The 19,507-nt window shown below is 41.6% G+C and overlaps 1 protein-coding gene across 1 annotated transcript in view; it reads left to right on the plus strand.

Moving 5' to 3' along the window:
- Positions 1–19,507, plus strand: part of MEGF11 (multiple EGF like domains 11) — a 224,741-nt gene that overhangs the window by 83,281 nt on the left and 121,953 nt on the right. Inside the window, exon 5 of the mRNA XM_054387816.1 lies at positions 1,824–1,898. Coding sequence (XP_054243791.1) covers positions 1,824–1,898 — 75 coding nt within the window. The remainder of the gene's footprint in view (positions 1–1,823; positions 1,899–19,507) is intronic.

The following is a 19,507-nucleotide window of genomic DNA, read 5'->3' on the forward strand; positions in this document are numbered from 1 at the left end:
CTTTTTTCCCCCAAATCCGTTAATGAACACTTTTCATTGCTCTTAAGGGTTTGTGACACATGTGAAATGTAACACTCGCATTTTTCCAGTTGGTTAATGAATCGAGTGTGCACTGCTGTCTGCTGAAATCTGCCTCTGAGATTTCCAATTAATTTTTGCTTAATTTCTGTGTTCTGGAAGTTTTAAAACTATCATCAAAGATGTTTCATCATTCTTCACATTAGGGCAGTAATCTGAACTTTAGTTTCATTAAAGGTTGGAAAGGGATGCCAGTTACATTCCTTGGATCCCATGGGAAGGAGGTATGGGTGAGCAAAAGCTGAAATAAAAAAGAGCACGTAAAATACATATCCACAGGAAAAAAAATAATAAAAAGAGTGTTAGTCATCTCTGCAGAACACATACAATTAAATCAGGTTTCATTGAAATGAAAAGTAATGGCATGAATTAATGAATTTTTTTTGTGATGAATACTCAGTTCCCATTCTGCAAGCAGATTTTATAAGGGGCACTTTAGGTAAGACATTTTGTGGGGCAGAAGCTCTTATTAACTGTATTTGTATACAAGGGTAATGGACAGGAGATAGATCTCAACTCTGGCATCTGGATGTATCTCAGCTCTTCTGATTTCCTGCTGGGTGCTGACCTTTAGCAAGTCACATCCCCTTTCATTGCTTCCATCTCCCAACTTGCAGAACAGGGATTATTTTAACAATCTCTGAAAGAATTTTGTAGTCTGCTCAGGAGGTGCAATATTTAGGAGCAAAGCATTACTGTACCAATGATGCGTAATTTGCGTGCCTCTTTATTCCCCACTATGGGGCTTAAACAGGATTTATGTGGTATACTGGCTTGTGCTGGATCTCTGCACAGGAGTGAATCTTCTCCAAGATCAATATAGTCATTCCCCAGTTCTATGGCTTTTATGAGTTCCCCAATATAAAGAAATCAGGTCCTTCCACAACAAAAGCACTATGCCTCTGCCGTAATTGTTAAACTTGGGATTTGGATAAACACTAAATTCTGTTTTTTCAGTGTCTTCTGCTGCTTCTGTAACTGTTCATGAAATTGCAGTCTTGCTAATAGCAATCTTGCAGCCTGGCCATGTAAAAGGTGCATGTGAATTGTTAGCAAATACAAGCTGGAGTGGAAAACATGCATTTTCCTATTGTCATCCTGCTGACTCCAGTGAGGTTATACAGTGTTTTCAGAAATGCAAAGGAAGTGGTGTTTTCCAAGTTACCATTTTTATTTTCCATAAACCATATCAATAGCACTTGTTTACAAAAATTGTCATAGCAGTTTTGCTATGGGGAATTGAATTTTTGGGGGGGAAAAAATCCTTTGGGGAAAAAAAATTGACTTACTGTTAAAAAAAACCCAAAAGGATAGAAATTTGAATGTTTTCAATAAAAGGTGTTTTTTTAAATGAAAAAAAAAAATAAAATAAAAGAAAGAAAGAATTGTTGTAGCACAGGCTTGCTGGAATTTGCAGCTAGCTGTGCCTGCAGGTTAAGGACAGCATAAAAAAACCAGCCCAGGTGCCTGCCTGCTCTGGAGCCCTTGCTTGAACCTGTGTCTGTAGGAAACAGCTTCTTCACACCTGACGTGGAGTCAGTCAGGACTAACACAAAGCTGTCCCTGACAGACCCCAAGTGTGCTCAGTGTCTATATGGAACAAAGCTGTTGGATCAGTTTGGTTACGATGCTCCCTTTCCCTTCTTCTACCACCCACCCCCACCCCCCCCACCCCCCCCCCCCCATGTCCCCTTCTCCCCTTTCTTTGTTTCGTCTCCTCCCTTCTTCTCCCTGTTCCATGTCAGGAAGGGCCATCTCTGAAGGGCTGGGGGAGCACAGCACGGCACCAACAGAGACTGGTGGGAACAACAGCTACAACAGTGAGTGCTTTCCAATAGACCTGATGGCTAACATAGGGTGCCTTGGGTGGTGGGATCTGAGGGTGCTGGTTCCAGCCTTTACCGATGCATGGTTTCTCTCTTGAATGTCACATAACCCTTTGGACCCCAAATCTGAGGGATGCTGAGCCAGAAACTCAAGGGAATTGAGTAGTTCCATACAGCGCTCCAGGCTGCTCAGGATTTTGCCATTTGTTAACTTTTAAACTCATCCCAAACCTGTGTTTTAGGCAACTGGATGAATGGAATTTATAGTGCTCTGTCTGTGAGTGCTGCGCTGTGTGCTACAGTCCTGCCCAGTGCTCAGGCTGTGCTGACACCTCCAGAACACCCTGCTGGAGACACCAGATGCATTGTGTTCTGCTTTTCTCTAACATGGTGTTCTTGAGGTAAAAGAAATGTCCTGAATCTCCTGATCACTGAAGACCTTGTGGAACTTTATGTTAAACGAGCACTCAGTCAGTATGTCCTGGCTGAGTTTGGGTAATCACTCAGGACCCAGAATTGGAAGTTCTCAGTCATTTTTTTCTCACTCCCAGGTAACACCATTTACATTTCCTTGGGCATATCTCTCAGCTTCAGGTACAAAAGATACTTTCCTAAGGCTTGATCTGCTGTCTTGATCTACAAGTTAGATAGCTGTAACTCATCCGATAAAGAATCTCTGTGGTGTTGATGTTTTAGCTTAAATGATGCTTTGCCATTGTAGTTTGCACCTTGCAATAAATATCACCCACTGCATAGGTGAACAGTTATAGCACTTTATTTTCAGCAACTGTTGACTCCCCAGCTGCTTTGTGCTGAGGTGGCTTAGAATTGCTTTGAATCCCCTGTGGCCCTCTGAATGGCCCTCTCATGACTGTTTTACTTACCTTCCTATTCCATTTTGCTGACCACCAGGAAGGAGCAGTGCACCTCTGTGTTGATGGGTTGGTGATGTATATCATTAGCACTCTGAGGACCAAATGGGCTGTTTGTGTTTAGAACAAATATGATCTCACTTCCTTGTGCAAAACATCTAATGAGAGCAGTGGAATTTCTCCTCAACACAGTCTGCAAAGATAGCACCTCTCATGTATTGGTATTGTCTCCTTTAAAATGTTTTGTCATCTGTGTGGGTATATTTACAAAGCATGTGTAGTTAAATGTCATTGAAAAAATATAATTAAAAATCAATCAAGAGACCATTTGAAAAAAAAGAGATTGTAAAAGTGGAATTTACAATAATAACCAGACTAAGCATTTGGCATTTATGTGTCTGTACCAAGTGTACCAACTGTACCTTGTTAGCTGTGCTTGAGTGACAAGGTGCTCTCTTATCTCCTGGATATAAATTCCAATATTCTTGTTATTGCTGGGACAAATAAATACCTGTATAAAGGCTTCTTGCACTGCCAACTAACACCAGCTGATTAAATTCAGACAATTGTATTTTTTTCTTGTCTGGGCCCAGTGCCAGAACTATCCCGTTGTATGCAGGGCTGGAGTTTGCACTCAGATGATGCTCAGTTAATGCATAGCAAATACTGCTCTGCCCATACAAGGCTGAGCACAGAGGGACATTTAGAAGTGCTTTCATTTCCTCTTTGAAACCTGAACCTATTAAGAAGCAATCAGGAAGAGGTATTTGGCCTTTAACACTTCATGCAATCACGGTGACTTAGACCTCTGCAGGATCTAGGGACATAGATGCATGAGGTGTGCTTGGACCTTATGAGACACAAAGTCCCCATGACACATTTTGACTTCCACAGAAATATGTCCAGAGAGGTAAGTGACAGTGTCTCCATGACATCCATGAGGATATGTATACATACACGTGTAACCTGTGCCTGTATGGATCTGTAGCCATGCTTATGTGGCAGGAACTGTCTTGGTGTGGGATCAAGCATCCCAGCTTGATATCCAAACCTGAAGTCATTTTACTTACATCTTCATTGTGAACAGTTGGCAAGTGTTCTGGAGGGTCTTCCTGAGGTTCTTTTAAAAGAACTGGAGATTAAATGTATAATCTGGAAAAGAGGAGGCTGTGGGGAGACATTCTTGATCTCCACAACTCCCTGAAAGGAGTTTAGAGTGAGTCTGGTGTTGGTCTCTTCTCCCAAGTAACAAGTAATAGGACGAGAGGAAATGGCCTCAAGTTGCACCAGGGGAGGTTTAGGTTGGATATTAGGAAAAATATCTATACTGAAAGAGTGGTCAGGCATTGGAACAGGCTGCCCAAGGAGGTGGTGGAGGAGTCGCAAACATGTAGACATGGCACTACAGGACATGATTTAGTGGACGTGGTGGTGTTGGGTTAATGGTTGAACTCAATGATCTTAAAGTTCTTTTCCATCTAAGATGATTCTATGGAAAATCATTTAAAAAAACTATAAAGCCATAGAAAATGCTAGGATCAGTGATAATGTCCATCTGTCAATCCATGGTTGAAGAGCGAGAGTGGGATTACTCTTTGAAAGTTCTCAGCTGATGCCTGTGTTTGTGCCAGTTTTTGTCCTGAGCAATAGTGAGGTGAGGTCACTTGCTCTGCCCAGGCAGGTTAACTCAATACCTGTTTCGGAATTAGTCTGGGAGAACTAGGAGGTTCTGTGGCAAGTGATGTACCTCTTCCTGGGGGAGGTGGAGGCTTGGTGGTGTTTGCTATGATGGGCTATTTCTCTTGGGTTATGCATTAAAGTAGATGTGAGAAACATCACACATCCTCCAGTTTGACTCCATGCTGATTGGGTTTTTCCCTTGTGCCCGGCTTTGGTTTCCACAATTTAGCTACCTCAATGCACACACAGACCAAAAAGAATCAAAGACCTCTTGAAAATCTGACATTCCAGCCCTTTAGAATTTGGGTGGTACGAAGAGTCTGTTTCCCCTGTTTCAGAGCAATCAGAGGTCTTGCTTGTGCTTCCCTGTGGTCTCATCAGTTTGAGATCCAGAAATCAGCCCCTTTCTTCTGACACTGCTTGTTTCTTTGTCTCTTGAGATTGACATTAAAATCCTACTATAACACTCAACCTGCATTTTTCCTATATTTAGCACTATGGGTACGCTTGAAATAGCAGACTTACACTTGTTGAGTATGAGATCCTTCAGGTATTTTGTTCTTTTTAAAGATTCCCTCTGGGTTTTGTTCCATCCTGTGATCAGGCATTTTATGCAGGTCACTGCCTGTGACATTCTTGTGACATTACAAGCAGGCAGCATGCTGTGGTACTCCTCACTATACATCTCTCAGAACCAGGCGATATGTGCTCAGACTTGGAGAGAAGATTGGGGAGGGGGGTTGTGTTTGCATATGAACATCTGCTTCAAAATCCCAAGCCAAGAAAGACAAGAAGCAAATTAAACTATTTGTTCTTCTTGTTCTCTCTTTAATATCAGTCATTTCTTACATGTTACTTAAACATCCACTTTTGATCAGGAGATATTAAAAATGGATCTGAAAGACTTACATCTTCATCATATTCCTTTGTGAAAACAGAGTCAGAGTGAGAGTGAGATGGAGAAAAGAGCAGTAGCTACTTCACTGCTAATGCACATGTCAGCAGCTTGTGCTATTAATTCTCTGCCCTGCCTGTGGAGAGGTCTCCTCTCCCTCCCAACAAGCCATGCGGCAGAGCAGGAGACCTGTGGAACGCTGTGCAGCTTGAAATCAATTTCTGCCTGGGTTGAAGCAGCATGTGAATACGTCCCCGTTGCTCTTTGGTTTGTGCTTGAGACCTGGAAAAGGAGTTTTGAGGATGACTCAGATATTCCTTCTTCCTCCTGGGCTTTCTTGGTATGCCAAGAGCTAAGTTGCTCTTCTGGATACCTGTAGTACAACTTCTCACTTTTTTTCCTCCACTTTGTCCTCTAATTGTAGAAAATATCTTTACTAAAAGCCTAACAAATCCTTACTTTTTTCATAACCCTGAGCAGATTTTGAACAAGAGATTCTTAACTCCAGGAGGAAAACCAATAAATTATGGTACTATTTGTGGATTCGATCAATGAAAAATTAAGAGATAGGACTTAAAATTAGGTTTAGTTTTTTTCACAGGGAATGGGTCCTACTACACAAATCTGATTTCCTGCTTTGATGAGATCACAGATTAAGTTGCTAGTTTAGTTAGGGTGGCTGTGGGAATATAATAAATATTTGTAACATGTTTGATTCAGTTGAAGGATATTCTGATTAAAAAAATAGCACTGTACATTCAGCAATAGCGGGGAGTAAAAAGTTGAATACAAGCTAAATGACAGATCTCAAAAAGCAGCTGCCAATGTGGAATAATCATCAAATGTATTCCTGGTGGGCTTCTGGTATTAGACTCACTCCTATCAATATTTACATTAACAATCTAGAAGTAAATATAAAATCACTGCAGATAAAATTTGTGAATGACAGAGAAACTGGCAGAGGGGTGAGTATTGATGAAAGCACAGCACTCATACAGAGTGAGCTAAAGCAGCTGACAAATTATTTCTGCATTTCTAGAGGGAGGATTACATTTATCTCCACATTACAAGGAAGTCATTGAGGTGCTGGTATGTGTCCAGAGAAGGACAGCAAGGCTGGAGAGGGGGTCTGAAACACAAGCCCTGTGAGGAGCATCTGAGGGAGCTGGGATTGTTCAGCCTACTGAAGAGGAGGTGGCTGAGGGAACCTTCTGGTTCTTTACAACTCCCTGAAAGGAGGTTGGACCCAGGTGGGGGTCGGACTCTCCTGAGTAAGAGCAATAGGATGAGAGGAAATGGCCTCAAGTTGCACCAAGGTAAGTTTAGGTTGGATATTAGGAAAAATTTCTTCACTGACAGGGTCACTGACAGGCACTGGAGCAGGCTGCCCAGGGCAGTGATGGAGTCACTCATGGTGTTTAAAAGGTGTTTGGATGAAGAGTTTAGAGTCTAACTGTTGTGTACAGGGAGATGTTTGATTGTGGTTGGACTTGGTGATTTTAAGATCTTTTCCAACCAGGCAATTCTGTGGTTATCTGCAAGAGGTTGGGCTCCTTTTTTGTAGGCATCCTAGCCTCTCGTAGCTGAAAGGTCTGGGTATAAGGCAGGAGGTGACAGGGTTTGCCAAGGAAACAGTAGGTATGTTGTTGAGCCAGGTGATTTTCTGACCCTGAGGTTAGCTGGCAAAACCTGGGTCACATCCATACACTTTGAATTAAGTGTTTTCCCAAACAAACTGGCTGCATCCAGCCTACCTGCTGGGATGAGTCCCTAGGCTCTGCTGACCCCTGCATGGCACCTAGGAAAAGCTATTTCACGCTTGCCAAAGAGTGTGCTATCAGTGGAGCATTCTGGGCAGCCACATGCTAGGACTGGCCCCATACCCTGGTTGGGTTTTGGTTTACTGATCAAGTTCTAACTAATGAGGCGGAGTAGTCAGTGTGAGGGCTGATGAGAGCAGCATTCAGCACACCTGCTGCCTCCCTGCTGCCAAGATCCTCATCTGCTGCCACTGAGGAGCATTTCTAAGGGAAGAAGTGATGAAGAACAAATGTGAAACTTTTTTTGCTGACGAAGTGTCTCTCGTAGGTGAGAGGAAACACAACTGCTTTAAGATCCCAGAAGTGTTAAAGGGAGTACAGCATAAGTACCAGAAAATTAAAAAAAAAAAAAAAAAAAAATCAGCACCTTATTTCCACACATCTGAATTATCTGAATTCAGTTCAGTGTTTTAACACAGAGCTAGCTTAGGTCAGTGGAAAGATCTTAATTTATTTATAATAGAGTCATAGAATTGTTTTATTTGGAAAAGAACTCTAAGATCATTGAGTCCAACCATCAACCTAAGACCACCGTGGCCATTAAACCATGCCCCCAAGTGCCATTTCCATACATTTCTTGAACACCTCCAGGAATGGTGACTCCACCACCTCCTTAGGCAGTCTGTTCCGAGGCCTGACCACTCTTTCACCAAACATTTTTTCCTAATATCTGATCTGAACCTCCCCTGGCACAATTTCAGGCCATTTCCTCTCATTCTATCACCAACACTCACCTCACTCCAGCCTCCTCTCAGGTAGTTGTAGAGAGCAATGAGGTCTCCCCTCAGCCTCCTCTTCTCCAGACTGAACAACCCCAGTTCCCTCAGCCACTCTTCGTAAGACTTGCTATCTAGACCCTTCATAGCTTTGTTACTCTTCTCCGGACATGCTCCAGCAACTCCATGTCTTTTTTTTTTTTAGTGAGACTCACATTGGACTTTGCAGCCCTGTGTTTCTGCATGACACAAACCCTTGCAGCTTAAGGAGACTAAGGAATGTAGACTGTCATCCTTAAGGGAGACACATAACTATGATGATTCTTATACTTCTTGTGCTAGCTCAAGCTTCATGGATAAGTTAAGAGCTGCTCTTCCTCCTGCTCTCAGCTTGGCCAACTATCACCAATACTAAAAAGCTGTGGAACAGAAATATTGCAATGGATTTGGTAAGATCTTGCCATGCCTTTAAAGGGGCATGAGGTTTAGTGGGCATCTGTATAAATAGCTGTGGTTTATGGACTTGACACCATATAAAAAGCCAACTCACTGCCCAGAGTCTTAATTAGAGTGCACTGTACTATTAACGGGGATGTGGGAGCTTTGTCCATGCCAGACAAAATTAATCCAGTATCAATCTTATCTAGGACACAGTTTGGGGAGAAAAAAAATCTCTATTTGGAAGTCCTATTCCAAAAACATCTGTTTGCAGTAAAGTGACCAAAAAAAAAAAAAAAAAAAGAGAGGCATTTCCAGTCTCACAGCTCAATCCTTTCCTGAATAGTGCAGATCTGTGAGTCTTTGAGCTCCCACTGGAGTTGAATAATGATTTTTATCATCAGTCGTAAAGCCATTCCCTTCGTTGTGTAATAATGAGTCAGGAATGAGCCTTGCATCTCTTACAGCACAAACTTTGTGAGCAGTGACAGAAGTTCACATCTCTTCTCATGACTTTAGACACAGTTTTTTTGATTCCAGAGTAACATCACTGTAGCATGGAAGCCCAAGAATCATGACAGTGGTCCACACCTCCTCTTTCTTAGGACTTTGTGGGATCTATTAAAGTTACTATGAATTTTCCACTCAGTTTAGATTGGTAGTTCTTTGTCTCTGCTTCTACTGAGGGAGCCTAAACCAAAATGCTCCTATTATACTGAGGACTTAAATAGCTAAGCACAGTAAAACCCCATTTATCAGTGAGCTGTCTTGCATCCATCTCTTCTTTATATGTACTCTGCAGGTTATCAGAACTTTTATGAACCTAGGAACCAATACACAAGACAGCTTAATCCTTATGTCCCTTACATCCCACCATTGCCTTTCTGCTTTGAATTGCAGTGGTTCCTTCTTCCTCTAGCTGGTAGACATTAAGTTGTCATCTAGAAAAACAGTATTTACAGGGGAAATCAGCATCTTTGGGTCTCACAAACTCATTCCAATTTTTCCAGGGCTGAAAACTTCCAGATTTTGTGAGCTGCTGTGCAACACCTCACTAACACTGTGTAAAATTCCCAAGAACACAAGGAGAAGAATGTCCATCAGACCAGAAAAGCCCCCTTGAGGCAAAGTAGACAGGAGGGCCTGCTTAGTTTGTGAGCTACAGCAAGGCTGCAGAGGCTGCAGTTCCACCTTGGCTTGGAATATTGTGAGATTTATTTTGAGATCCTATCAGCAATTCACTGTGGGCTGCTCTCTTCTGAGCAGAATTCATCCATCAATCTCCTTCTGTGGCCACATTCCAGGCTGCAGTAAGGTGACAGTTCAGTTGTACTGATGATCTGCCTCACATACGCATTCCCCCTTGGTTCTTCTCTTATGATAATTTAATTGATCGAGCACACTGGCTTCCAGTCAAAAATCTCTTCTCAGCTTAACTCTCACTTTAAAAAAAAATCACTGCTCAACATCTCTATAATTAGAGTTAGTTGCTAAACCCTGTATCCAGGTGATTACCAAGATGTAAGAGGAACATATCTTGAACTGATCAAATTCAGGATTTAAGAAAAACACCCTTGATTTGTGTTTCACAGTCTGTTAAAGCCTTCTACCTTGGGTGTTTTGCCTTGTTTTTGGGTGGCTAAATAAAGCTGGGTTAGGAAGGCCCATGTGGATTTGGGGCATTTAGGAGGTTGTTTCATTCATCTCCCTGTTACTGCTTGAGGAAGCTCAGTATGGTTCATTGATATTGCATTAACAATGGAAAGGGACTCAAAAGCCGACCAGTTCAATTATATTCTGAAGCCTGCAATGCAATACAAAAATGTGCAGTGCAATGAGTTCCTGTCGAGGGTTTAGACCAGCTACTCCTGTTCCCTAGTCAACAGCACTGGTCTCTTTTAGTCCACAGTGTACTTGGTTCATAATACAGACTGAAACCAAGTGACATGATTTGAGGGTTTCATTCAGTTCCGCACGCTTCATTCAGGATTGCCGCAGGACTCAATAAACAGAAGAAGTCTTTGGGCCTGCCCTAATAGGCAGAGTCTGACCCATCCCATATGCTGACCCCGCTTCCATGAAGGTGTATATTAAGCCTGTATGTGGAAAAGCTTTCACTTCATGGGTGGGACTGCATCTGGTAAAATGGGGAAGAATGAGCTGAGCTTCTTTTTCTGCCTTTGCATTTGCTTGGTCCAACAGCAATATTCAGGATGTGGTAATTTATGCCCAGAACTGCCAGGAATTGTGAACTACCTGCTTCCAGCCCTGGCTGTCCCCCATCATTATCAAAGAATAGAATCACAGAATCACAGACTGGTCTATGTTAGAAGGGACCTTTAAAGCTCATCTGGTCTAACCCTCCTCCAGTCAGCAGGGCCATCTGCAACTAGAACAGGTTGCTCAGAGCCCCAGACAACATGACCTAGAATGGTTTCAGGGACGAGGCATCTCTGACCTCTCTGGACAACGTGTTCCTCAAAGTAGAGTATTTCTTCCTTCTCTTTAGTCTGAATCTCCCTGTTTTAGTTTAAACACATCACCTCTTGTCCTGTCACAATAGGCCCTGCTCAAAAAGTCTGTCCCCATCTTTCTTTTAGGTCCCTTAAAGTACTGAAAGGTCACAGTAAGTCCTCTGCTTCCCTAAGAAAGAGCAAGAACTTGCAATTGATGTAATTGAAAGTGAGATCATACTTTCTATGCAGAGTGATTTGCCTGATGCAGTGTGATCTGATTGTTAGAAATGATGATACTTATGATTTGAAATTTTTTTTTTTTTTTTTTTTTTTGCTTTTTCTACATAGAAGACACCAAAGTAAAATTTGATTTTGCTGGACTTAGGGCTTGATCAATCACCCAATTAAGAATAATTATTCCACTCACTGACCTTGTAGGGCATCAGCTATGAAATTTGGTATGCTAAGCCAAACATTTTTACAATACCAGTGTAGCTAGTGTATGACAGTCTATTGACTGGAACACTGTCAGTGCCCAAATGAGATTATAACCACAGAAGGTCTTGATTGCTTTGGTCTTTTATTCAATACACTCTTCTGTAACAAGCAGCTTCTTGGCGTTTTTTTCAAGGTAGCCCAGATGTTGGGTTTTTTTTCTGACAAATGACACATAGTTGGTGGTACAGACAGACTCCTTTCTGCCTTTGGAAGACTTATCTATAATAGGACTATTGCATTTGGTGTGTCTGTGCTGTTTGAGCCTTGTAGTCTGTAATAGCCTCTTTGAGCCTTATTGGCCGTTCAGCTTCCTGGGAAGGCTGTGGAGCTGTGATGGAGAGAACCTCTGTGGTTCTACGTGCTGTGGGGCATTGTTCCATAGCTGGAGAAGAAGAGAAGGATGGCTTTAGTGCCCAGCTTTCATTTCATTTAAATGAGCAGAATTGCTTTACTTCCCCCCTAGGTATAACAATTATTAAGAATTTATATTGCTATTCGTTCTGTATAATAATGAACAGAAACTGGATTTGCACTCTTAACCTTTGCTGTTAGGTAGAAATAAAGAAGCAGCAACAGTGAATACCATGAGACCATATATCTACAGCATCACACTTGCTGCCACATTCTATACTTTGAGAGACAATGAGTTTATGCTGTGTCATGCTTCTGCTATCCCACTGCACAGAATAATCAGCTAATGCAATTTTTCCTTTCTTTTGTGTGTCTCCGAAACAGATCTATTTATCCCTTAAATAAATCCACCCAGCATTCCTCATGTATTCTGATTTTTCAGTTAAATATTGTTTGCATTTAAATATAAACATTGCTCAAAATGTAGCATTAATATTTTGCCTACTGAAGTTCAGTTCTATAGCTTATTAAAATTTAAAGAGCCATTAAGTATATGAAAGATTTATATGTTTTTTAGGTTGTAGTTTGCAAGGTGGTATAACAATAATTACCAGAGTGCATCAATCATTTTTCATTGCCTCATGTATATCCTAGGAATAAGTAGCTCCAATTAAAATCCCATTTTACATAAATAGATGTGGTTTGTATCAAACCACAGTCTGTTTTCACTTCTGAAATGCTGGCCATAGGAAATCTTGCTCATTATTCAAAGTATATGATGTGTGCTCCTTATCTTTTTGTGCTTAAAAAGACATCACTCTGCCGGCAGGCATGCCTTACTGTAGGTTTGGCAGGGAACAAATAACTGTTACTGTAATTATCTATCAATTTTACTGTTCCAAATATTTTAGCCAAAAAGCTAACTAGTATAATCACATGTTTATTACTGACACATTCTAGTTTGAGTAAGCAGAAACAGAAAATGTTTTAATATGAATTAACAGCTATAGGAAAAATTGTGTTTTTCTATTGCTGGAGATTTCACATCTACCACAGCAGCTTTTCTGCTAAATCTGCTTGCTTTGTCAACTATTGTGAAAAACCAAATAAGGGGAAACTTGGTAAATTATCTTCTGCTAGACTATGATTAGCTCAGCAATGAAACAAGTAGATTAAAAAAATCATGCTTTCCCTTTCACACCTCTCTGCAAAAGCTTGTTGCAGTCCCAGGATACTCCTACCTATGCTTCAGGTAAAAGAATCATAGAATCTCCTTCCAACCAAAATGTTCGATGATTTTATCGATTGTTTAGGTTGGAAAATAACTCTAAGACCATTGAATCAAACTGTCAACTTAAAACCATCATGGCCATTAAACCGTGTCCCCAAGTGCCATGTCCTTACGTTTCTTGAATACCTCCAGGGACAGTGACTCCACCACCTCCCTGGGCAGCCTGTTCCAATGCCTGAACACTCTTGCAGAAAAGAAATTTTTCCTAATATCCAACCTAAACCTTGCCTGGCACAATCTCAGGCCATTTCTTCTTGTCCTCTTGCTTGATACTAGGGAGAAGTGACCCACTGCCACCTCACTGCAGCCTCCTTTCAGGGAGTTGTAGAGAGCAATAAGGAACACTCCAACGTATTCCCTTTGCTTTCCCATTTCATCCAGGCAGCAGAATCCACATTGTTTCTCCCTTTGCATTTGGTCCAGCCTTCAGATCTCTCTATTTGCAAACAAACCTGGGAAGAGATTGGCACCAGAGGTTTAGCTTGAAACCCATGTCAGCTCTAGTCAGTGTCATTATATGTTGTATTCCATGCTGCTGGTGAGAAGTTGCCCTTTTCCTCTGGATTCCAGTGCTTTTGGTGTCTTAACTACAAATAGATACTTAAGTGAGGCAGTCATAGGTGAGAACTATCAGTTGCTGTACACCATGAACTAGGGCCACTCGTTCCATTGCAGGCATTTTCTATGCCACACCTTTGCACTCCAGCATGTTTTGGCACAGTGGAGGTCCCCAGGGAGGTGTGTGCATCACACCAGAGAGCAGGTTCACTACAAAGCTTCTGTACATTTCCAAAGATGGAACATTAAAATTGCAAATGGTTAAAATCTCTGCGCCATTACATCTGGCATCATTTTTGTGGGATCTGGAGCTTGATGAGCAGGGAACTGCAGGAATTCTTCATGGCTCCAGCAAAAGGGCTAAACAGCAGCTTGGGCCACACTATACCTTCTCTGTAAATTCCCTTTTCTTCCTCATCCCTAGTGTTCTACTTCTGGAGCCAGGAGTGGGATGCTGATGGGGACAGTGCTGCAATGACATTGGCTATGTGTGAGCACGTGTCAAGAGTCTGTCCACACTGCTGCCCTGATGAGCACCTTCAGAGATGAGCTATTGGAAAAAAATAGTGAAAAAAGCTAGACTTAGGCTTGAAAGTTACTGAAGTGTGTACTACAAGTATTTAAGCATCTGCTTAAATAGATGTTTGGGGGCTGTCCACAGTGGGGACAAGTTAGGAACCTGAGGCAAAAGATTTAGCTCAGTTTTTTTCTAACTGCTGCCTTCCCATTTGCTTTTTCTTTAAATCAGTGTCTCCCAGCTTTATTTTCCTGCTGCTATTGCTGTGACTAAACCCCGTAATTTGAGTCATAACTTAATCACTGGATTTCTTCTCCGAAGTGCTGAAGTAGTAGATAATGTCTGTGTTTTTATTTGTAAGGTCAGGAGCACCAATTCATAGCTGAGGGATCATCAGCACAGTGAGCTGACAGCAGAGTCAGTCCGGCTTCTGTTTTCTTATAGTGGCGCAACAGAAAATCAATGGTGTCAGGAACACTGGGATAATTCTACTGTTACAATCAATACATGCTGATTAAACCAGTTGTGTCTGTTGGGTAAATTTGCTGCATCATAATTAGAATTATTAATTAAAAATAGGAAATCAATTGACACAAATTAAGCAAAAAAAGAAATTTGCTTGATTTCTTTGACATTTTCTCCAGAGACCTCAATAACTGTGACAACACAGACGTGACCGAGTGGCATTTGTCAGTTTTTTAAACACTGTCCTGAGTTTTAAAAATTGGCTTATAACTCCCTGATAATGTGGCTTCCAGGAAATCCAGCACTGGATTTGTATGTGCGAGGAGCAGTTGTTTGTTTTATTGCAGTCAGTCATTATTCTCTGCCTATCCCAGAGTGAAAAGCAAGAGTACTGTGTGTGTCACTGGGGAGACAAAGCAGCTGGAGAATGAAAGCCTTAGGGAGCAAGATGCAGCCCATCCTCTTTTCACATTGCTTTCTGATTTCAGTTAACAAGGATAAACAAATTGATCATTTCTGTGGTGGTTGTTATGGGCTAGTCATTGCTGGCTACTTCCTATAATGTGCTGGTGACCTTCATTATTTTCAGGGACATACTAATGTGGGGCACTAAAGCAGGGAGTCTTCACTAATGCTCTTGGCAAGGACAGAAGGACTGTACCTCTGCTTTCCTCTCAGCTGTTCATTTTTCCCTGTCATGTTTCTGGATTTTATGCAGTTTTCTTTCCTTCAGCCTATTTCCCTCTTTATTCTTTCCTTACAAACATTTTCTCCTTCTTTCTTCCTAGTCTTAGTGATTTTATTTTCTCCATCTAATACTTTCCATCTCCTGTTTTCATCCTCCTGTTCTGCTTGCACACACTCAGTACAGGAGAGCAGGAGCAAAGTGCACAAATACTTTGGGTCCATATAGTCCTGTGGTTTGCCCAACCTCAAACCAATTATTTTCTCTGGTCAGAGGGCTGGAGCACTTGCCCTGTAGGGACAGGCTGGGAGAGTTGAGGCTGTTCAGCCTGGAGAAGAGAAGGCACCAGGAAGACCTAATTGCTGCATTTCAGTATCTAAAGGGGGCTAAAAGAAAGCTGGGGAGGGATTTTTTACAATGACTTGTTGTGACAGGGTGAAGGGGAATAGCTTTGAGCTGCAAAGGGGAGATTTAGACTGAAGATTAGGGAGAAATTCTTTACAGTGAGGGTGGTGAGACACTGGAATAGGTTGCCCAGGGGAGCTGTGGATGCCCTCTCCCTAGAACTGTCAAATTGGACAGGGCCTTGAGCAGCCTGGTGTACTGGAAGGTGTCCCGGCCGTGGTGGAGGGATTGGAACTAGATGGTCCTTAAGGTCCCTTCCCATTCAAACCATTCTCCGATTCTATGATCTTTGACACCTGGGAAAGATGTGAGAGCAAAACTGGTTAGGGTAAATGTGTGAGTGGTAACTGGTGGTGCTGTGTAATACAATGTACTTTTAGTAATAGTTGGTGATGAACTATTTTCCCAATTATATTAAACTCATGATTGCTAAGAGGTGGTCACTTATACAATAAAATCTTGCTGTGGAAAACCTTACAGATGTGTAATAGAGTGATCTAAGGTAATTACCCTAAAAATAGGCCTTGGCCAGTCTGTGCATACAAACATAAACCTTGTGCCCACTTATTTTTGGGATATCTCAGGCATTTATTTTTGTGTTTTATCAGTGCTGACTTATGAATGGCAGGCTTGTGGGACCAGCCAGACAAATGGTTTTGGGTTTTTCTACAAACTTGGCACACACCAGTGAGATTTAAGAACAGAATGTGCAAGTATTTCCCAGAGAAAAGCTTTGCTGCTGTTGGCTGCTCTCTGGGAGTTCCTAATGTCAGAGCAGACTTTCCAAGTGTTGCACAATGCAGCTTTTCATTAGCCCGCTGTGAATTGTAATGGACATTATTTGTGCAAAGCTCCAGCACCTTTAGTATTATATTCTTAATCTCCTTTTTTTTTCCTAGGAATACCTTTCCCTGTGATAGAGTGCAGTAAGTACTTGCTAACCTGAGAAATCCATCTCAATAAAAAAAAATTCCTCCAATCTTCGCAAAATGCAAGATCAAAACCAAGTAAAACTCTTAACTGCTCCATTAGGTCTCACTTAAAATATTTAGGCCCTCAGCTATTTGATTATGATTGCTATAAATTAAATTTAGTTAAGATTCTTTCTAAAACAGGAAATATTTTCTTCTGTAATATGGTGGTGAAGTATTGATAGGAAAAGAGTCCTAAGCAGTCCTTGGTTTTGATGTGAAAATTAACTCCTATGTAGATTTAAGTGCTGTATTATTTAGGTCATTGCTAATTACCAAAGTATCATAGAATCACAGGATAGTTTGGGTTGGAAGGGACCTTAAATTTCATCTAGTTCCAACCCCTTTGCAGTGGGCAGGAACACCTCCTACTTGACAAGGTTGCTCAAGGCCCCATCCAACCTGACCTTGAACACTTCCAAGCTGGAAGCCTCCTCAGTTTCTCTGGGCAACCTGTTCCAGTGCCTCATCACCCTCATGGTGAAGAATTTCTTCCTAATGTCTAATCTAAATGGAGCTTCCTCTGGTTTGAAGCCATTACCCTCAAGCCGTTATCAAAAGTCCCTCTCTTTGCCAGCTGTGCTGTTGAAAAAGATGACTATGATCCAATTCATGCAGTTTTTCTAGACCTAAAACTGGCTTATATGGTGCTTTAGAATAACAGTGTTTCACTGAAGTATATTTCCAAGGCCAGTCAAAAGTAACAGGAAATAAAAATGTCTTTAGTTTAAATGCCAAGACAGACTGAGTGGTTTGAAGAAGAATCAGGAAAACCAGAGCTGTTAAAAGCCCTAATTCCAAACACTTTGGGTTGTATCTCGGGTGGGCTGAGCAAGCTGCCGGTTTTGACCTCAGTGACAATTGAGAGAATGTGGATGACATGGAGGATCTTTTAGATATATTTGAGCACAACTGTTGAGAGCCTTAAAATGAAGCTGTAAAACCTTGGCATCAGTAAAGAATGTTACAGCACTAGCGTAAATAGTGTAAAATGAGGTGGATATACTCAGGCAGCCAGATCCTGGGAGGAGGAATGCTGGCAGCTATGCTCAGGGAGATCTGTGCTCTGAATGGGATAGAATAAAGATCTCCCACCAGGAAAATGCTGTAGTAATTGAGAGTTGAAAAAGCGAGGGCTTGGATCAACAGTTTCAAATTTCCTTTGCTAAGATTCAACCTGGCAATATTTTGTGGGTGGCAGCGAGATGCTGTGTTGCCAGAACAAATCTGAAGATAAATTGGGTTTTAAGGCTATGTTTGAAGAACATGTGATGTCTTTTGCTTTCATTTCAGTGGGCTGCAGATCAGCACTTTAATTAGTGTATCTGCTTTGTAAGTCTTTGTTGTAATATTAGTTCTGTGTCTGGAATGGCTGTCAGCGCGGTAGCCCTGCTGCACAACTGGGTCCTGATGCCACAAGTGAGATGTAAACAGTCAACACAGGGATTTGCCCACAGTTGGAGGGCAGACAAATCAATCATGGGGTTATCTTTCGAGGTGTAGCTATGATGAGCTACAATTACTGTTTTCTCAGAGGCTTAGAGGATGGAATTAGTTAGCTTATGCATAAAACGTGCTTGTTGCTTGGCAGTCAAGTGGTGTTTTGATTTTTAATTAAATTCATGTTATTTGCATTATGAGATTATAATAGTTTTAAGAGACCGTAGGTGTGAGACAGGCTGAAGTCTCTTGACTGGAGCAGGCAAAAGTAACACCTTGAAATCTGTGCTCTCTTCTGACGTGCTTTAGAGACTTAAACAAATAATGGTATCACCCTTTAAATATTGATTGAATTTAAGCGCAAACATCTTTCCTTCGAGGCTGCTGGAGCCCTGGACCAGGCTGCTCAGAGAGGTTGTGGAGTCTCCTTCTCTGGAGAGATTCCAACCCTGCCTGGACACTGTGGTCCTGGGTAACCTGATCTAGACAAAGGTGCTTTAGGAATGGGGTCAGACAAGATGATCTCCAGAGTTCCCTGCCAACCTCTACCATTCTGTGATTTTGTGAGCGTAGAGCCTTGTAGTTAAAGAAATGTACAGAAACAGCTACCTGACTTTAAAAATTGAATCCTTTTCCAGACTGCTATGAAAAAGTTTGCTTTAGCTCTTTTACACAGATCCTCTTGCAAGTCCTAAGAGAAAGAGCAGAGAACAGGACACTGATTTCAAGGAGGACCATGAACATCAGTGGCCAGAGCTGCCAATGCAATGAGATAAGGGATTTTGTTGTGCAGATGCTGTAAGGGTGTTCCTGTGTTGATTTCAGCTCTATTCAGCTGCTGGATTGCTTGCTGTCAAAGAGCCTTTCATACAGTCATAGAATCATAGAATCATTAAGGTTGGACAATATCTCAAAGATCATCAAGTCCAACCACCAACCCAACACCACCATACCCACTAAACCATGTCCCAAAGTGCCATGTCTACACATCTTTCCACAATAACTGGGTGAAGAACCAGAAAGTTTTGAGATACAGTCTGGAAGGAGCTGATTGAATTGCTGTGTTTACTGCAGTTCCTCAACAACTTCCTTGCTTTGCTAGCAAATTTAAAAGGTTAAAAATGCAGATTTTTAGAATTATGTGCACCTGCATTCTCAAGTCTCAGCGGGAAGTCACCTTCTTAATCTTTTGAGCGCACAGACCAAATTTCCACTACCTTCATGCCAATCCCCTAGTTTAATTTGCTGTGTGCCTTTCAAGAGTCGAGGATAATTCTTGGACTCATAATGTTGCTTTCAAGTCTTCCCTCTTTCAGATCTGCCTAGGAATGAGTGAAATGAGTCAACACTAGAGGTTTTTTTAAGCTTTCTTCAAGAATTACATCAGCTCCCTGACAGAAGATGTTAGAATTCTTTTAGTTTGACAGACATTAAGGCTGTGGAGTCTGCATATATGTGAGTTATGGAACGATAAAGTTTGCTGGCTACAAGGTCTCTGTAAGGACAAGTCCTTCTGGTACAATAGGAACTTAATTCTTTTTATAT

The sequence above is a fragment of the Indicator indicator genome, chromosome 16 (genome assembly GCF_027791375.1).
Source record: "Indicator indicator isolate 239-I01 chromosome 16, UM_Iind_1.1, whole genome shotgun sequence".
Classification (NCBI taxonomy): Eukaryota; Metazoa; Chordata; class Aves; order Piciformes; family Indicatoridae; genus Indicator; species Indicator indicator.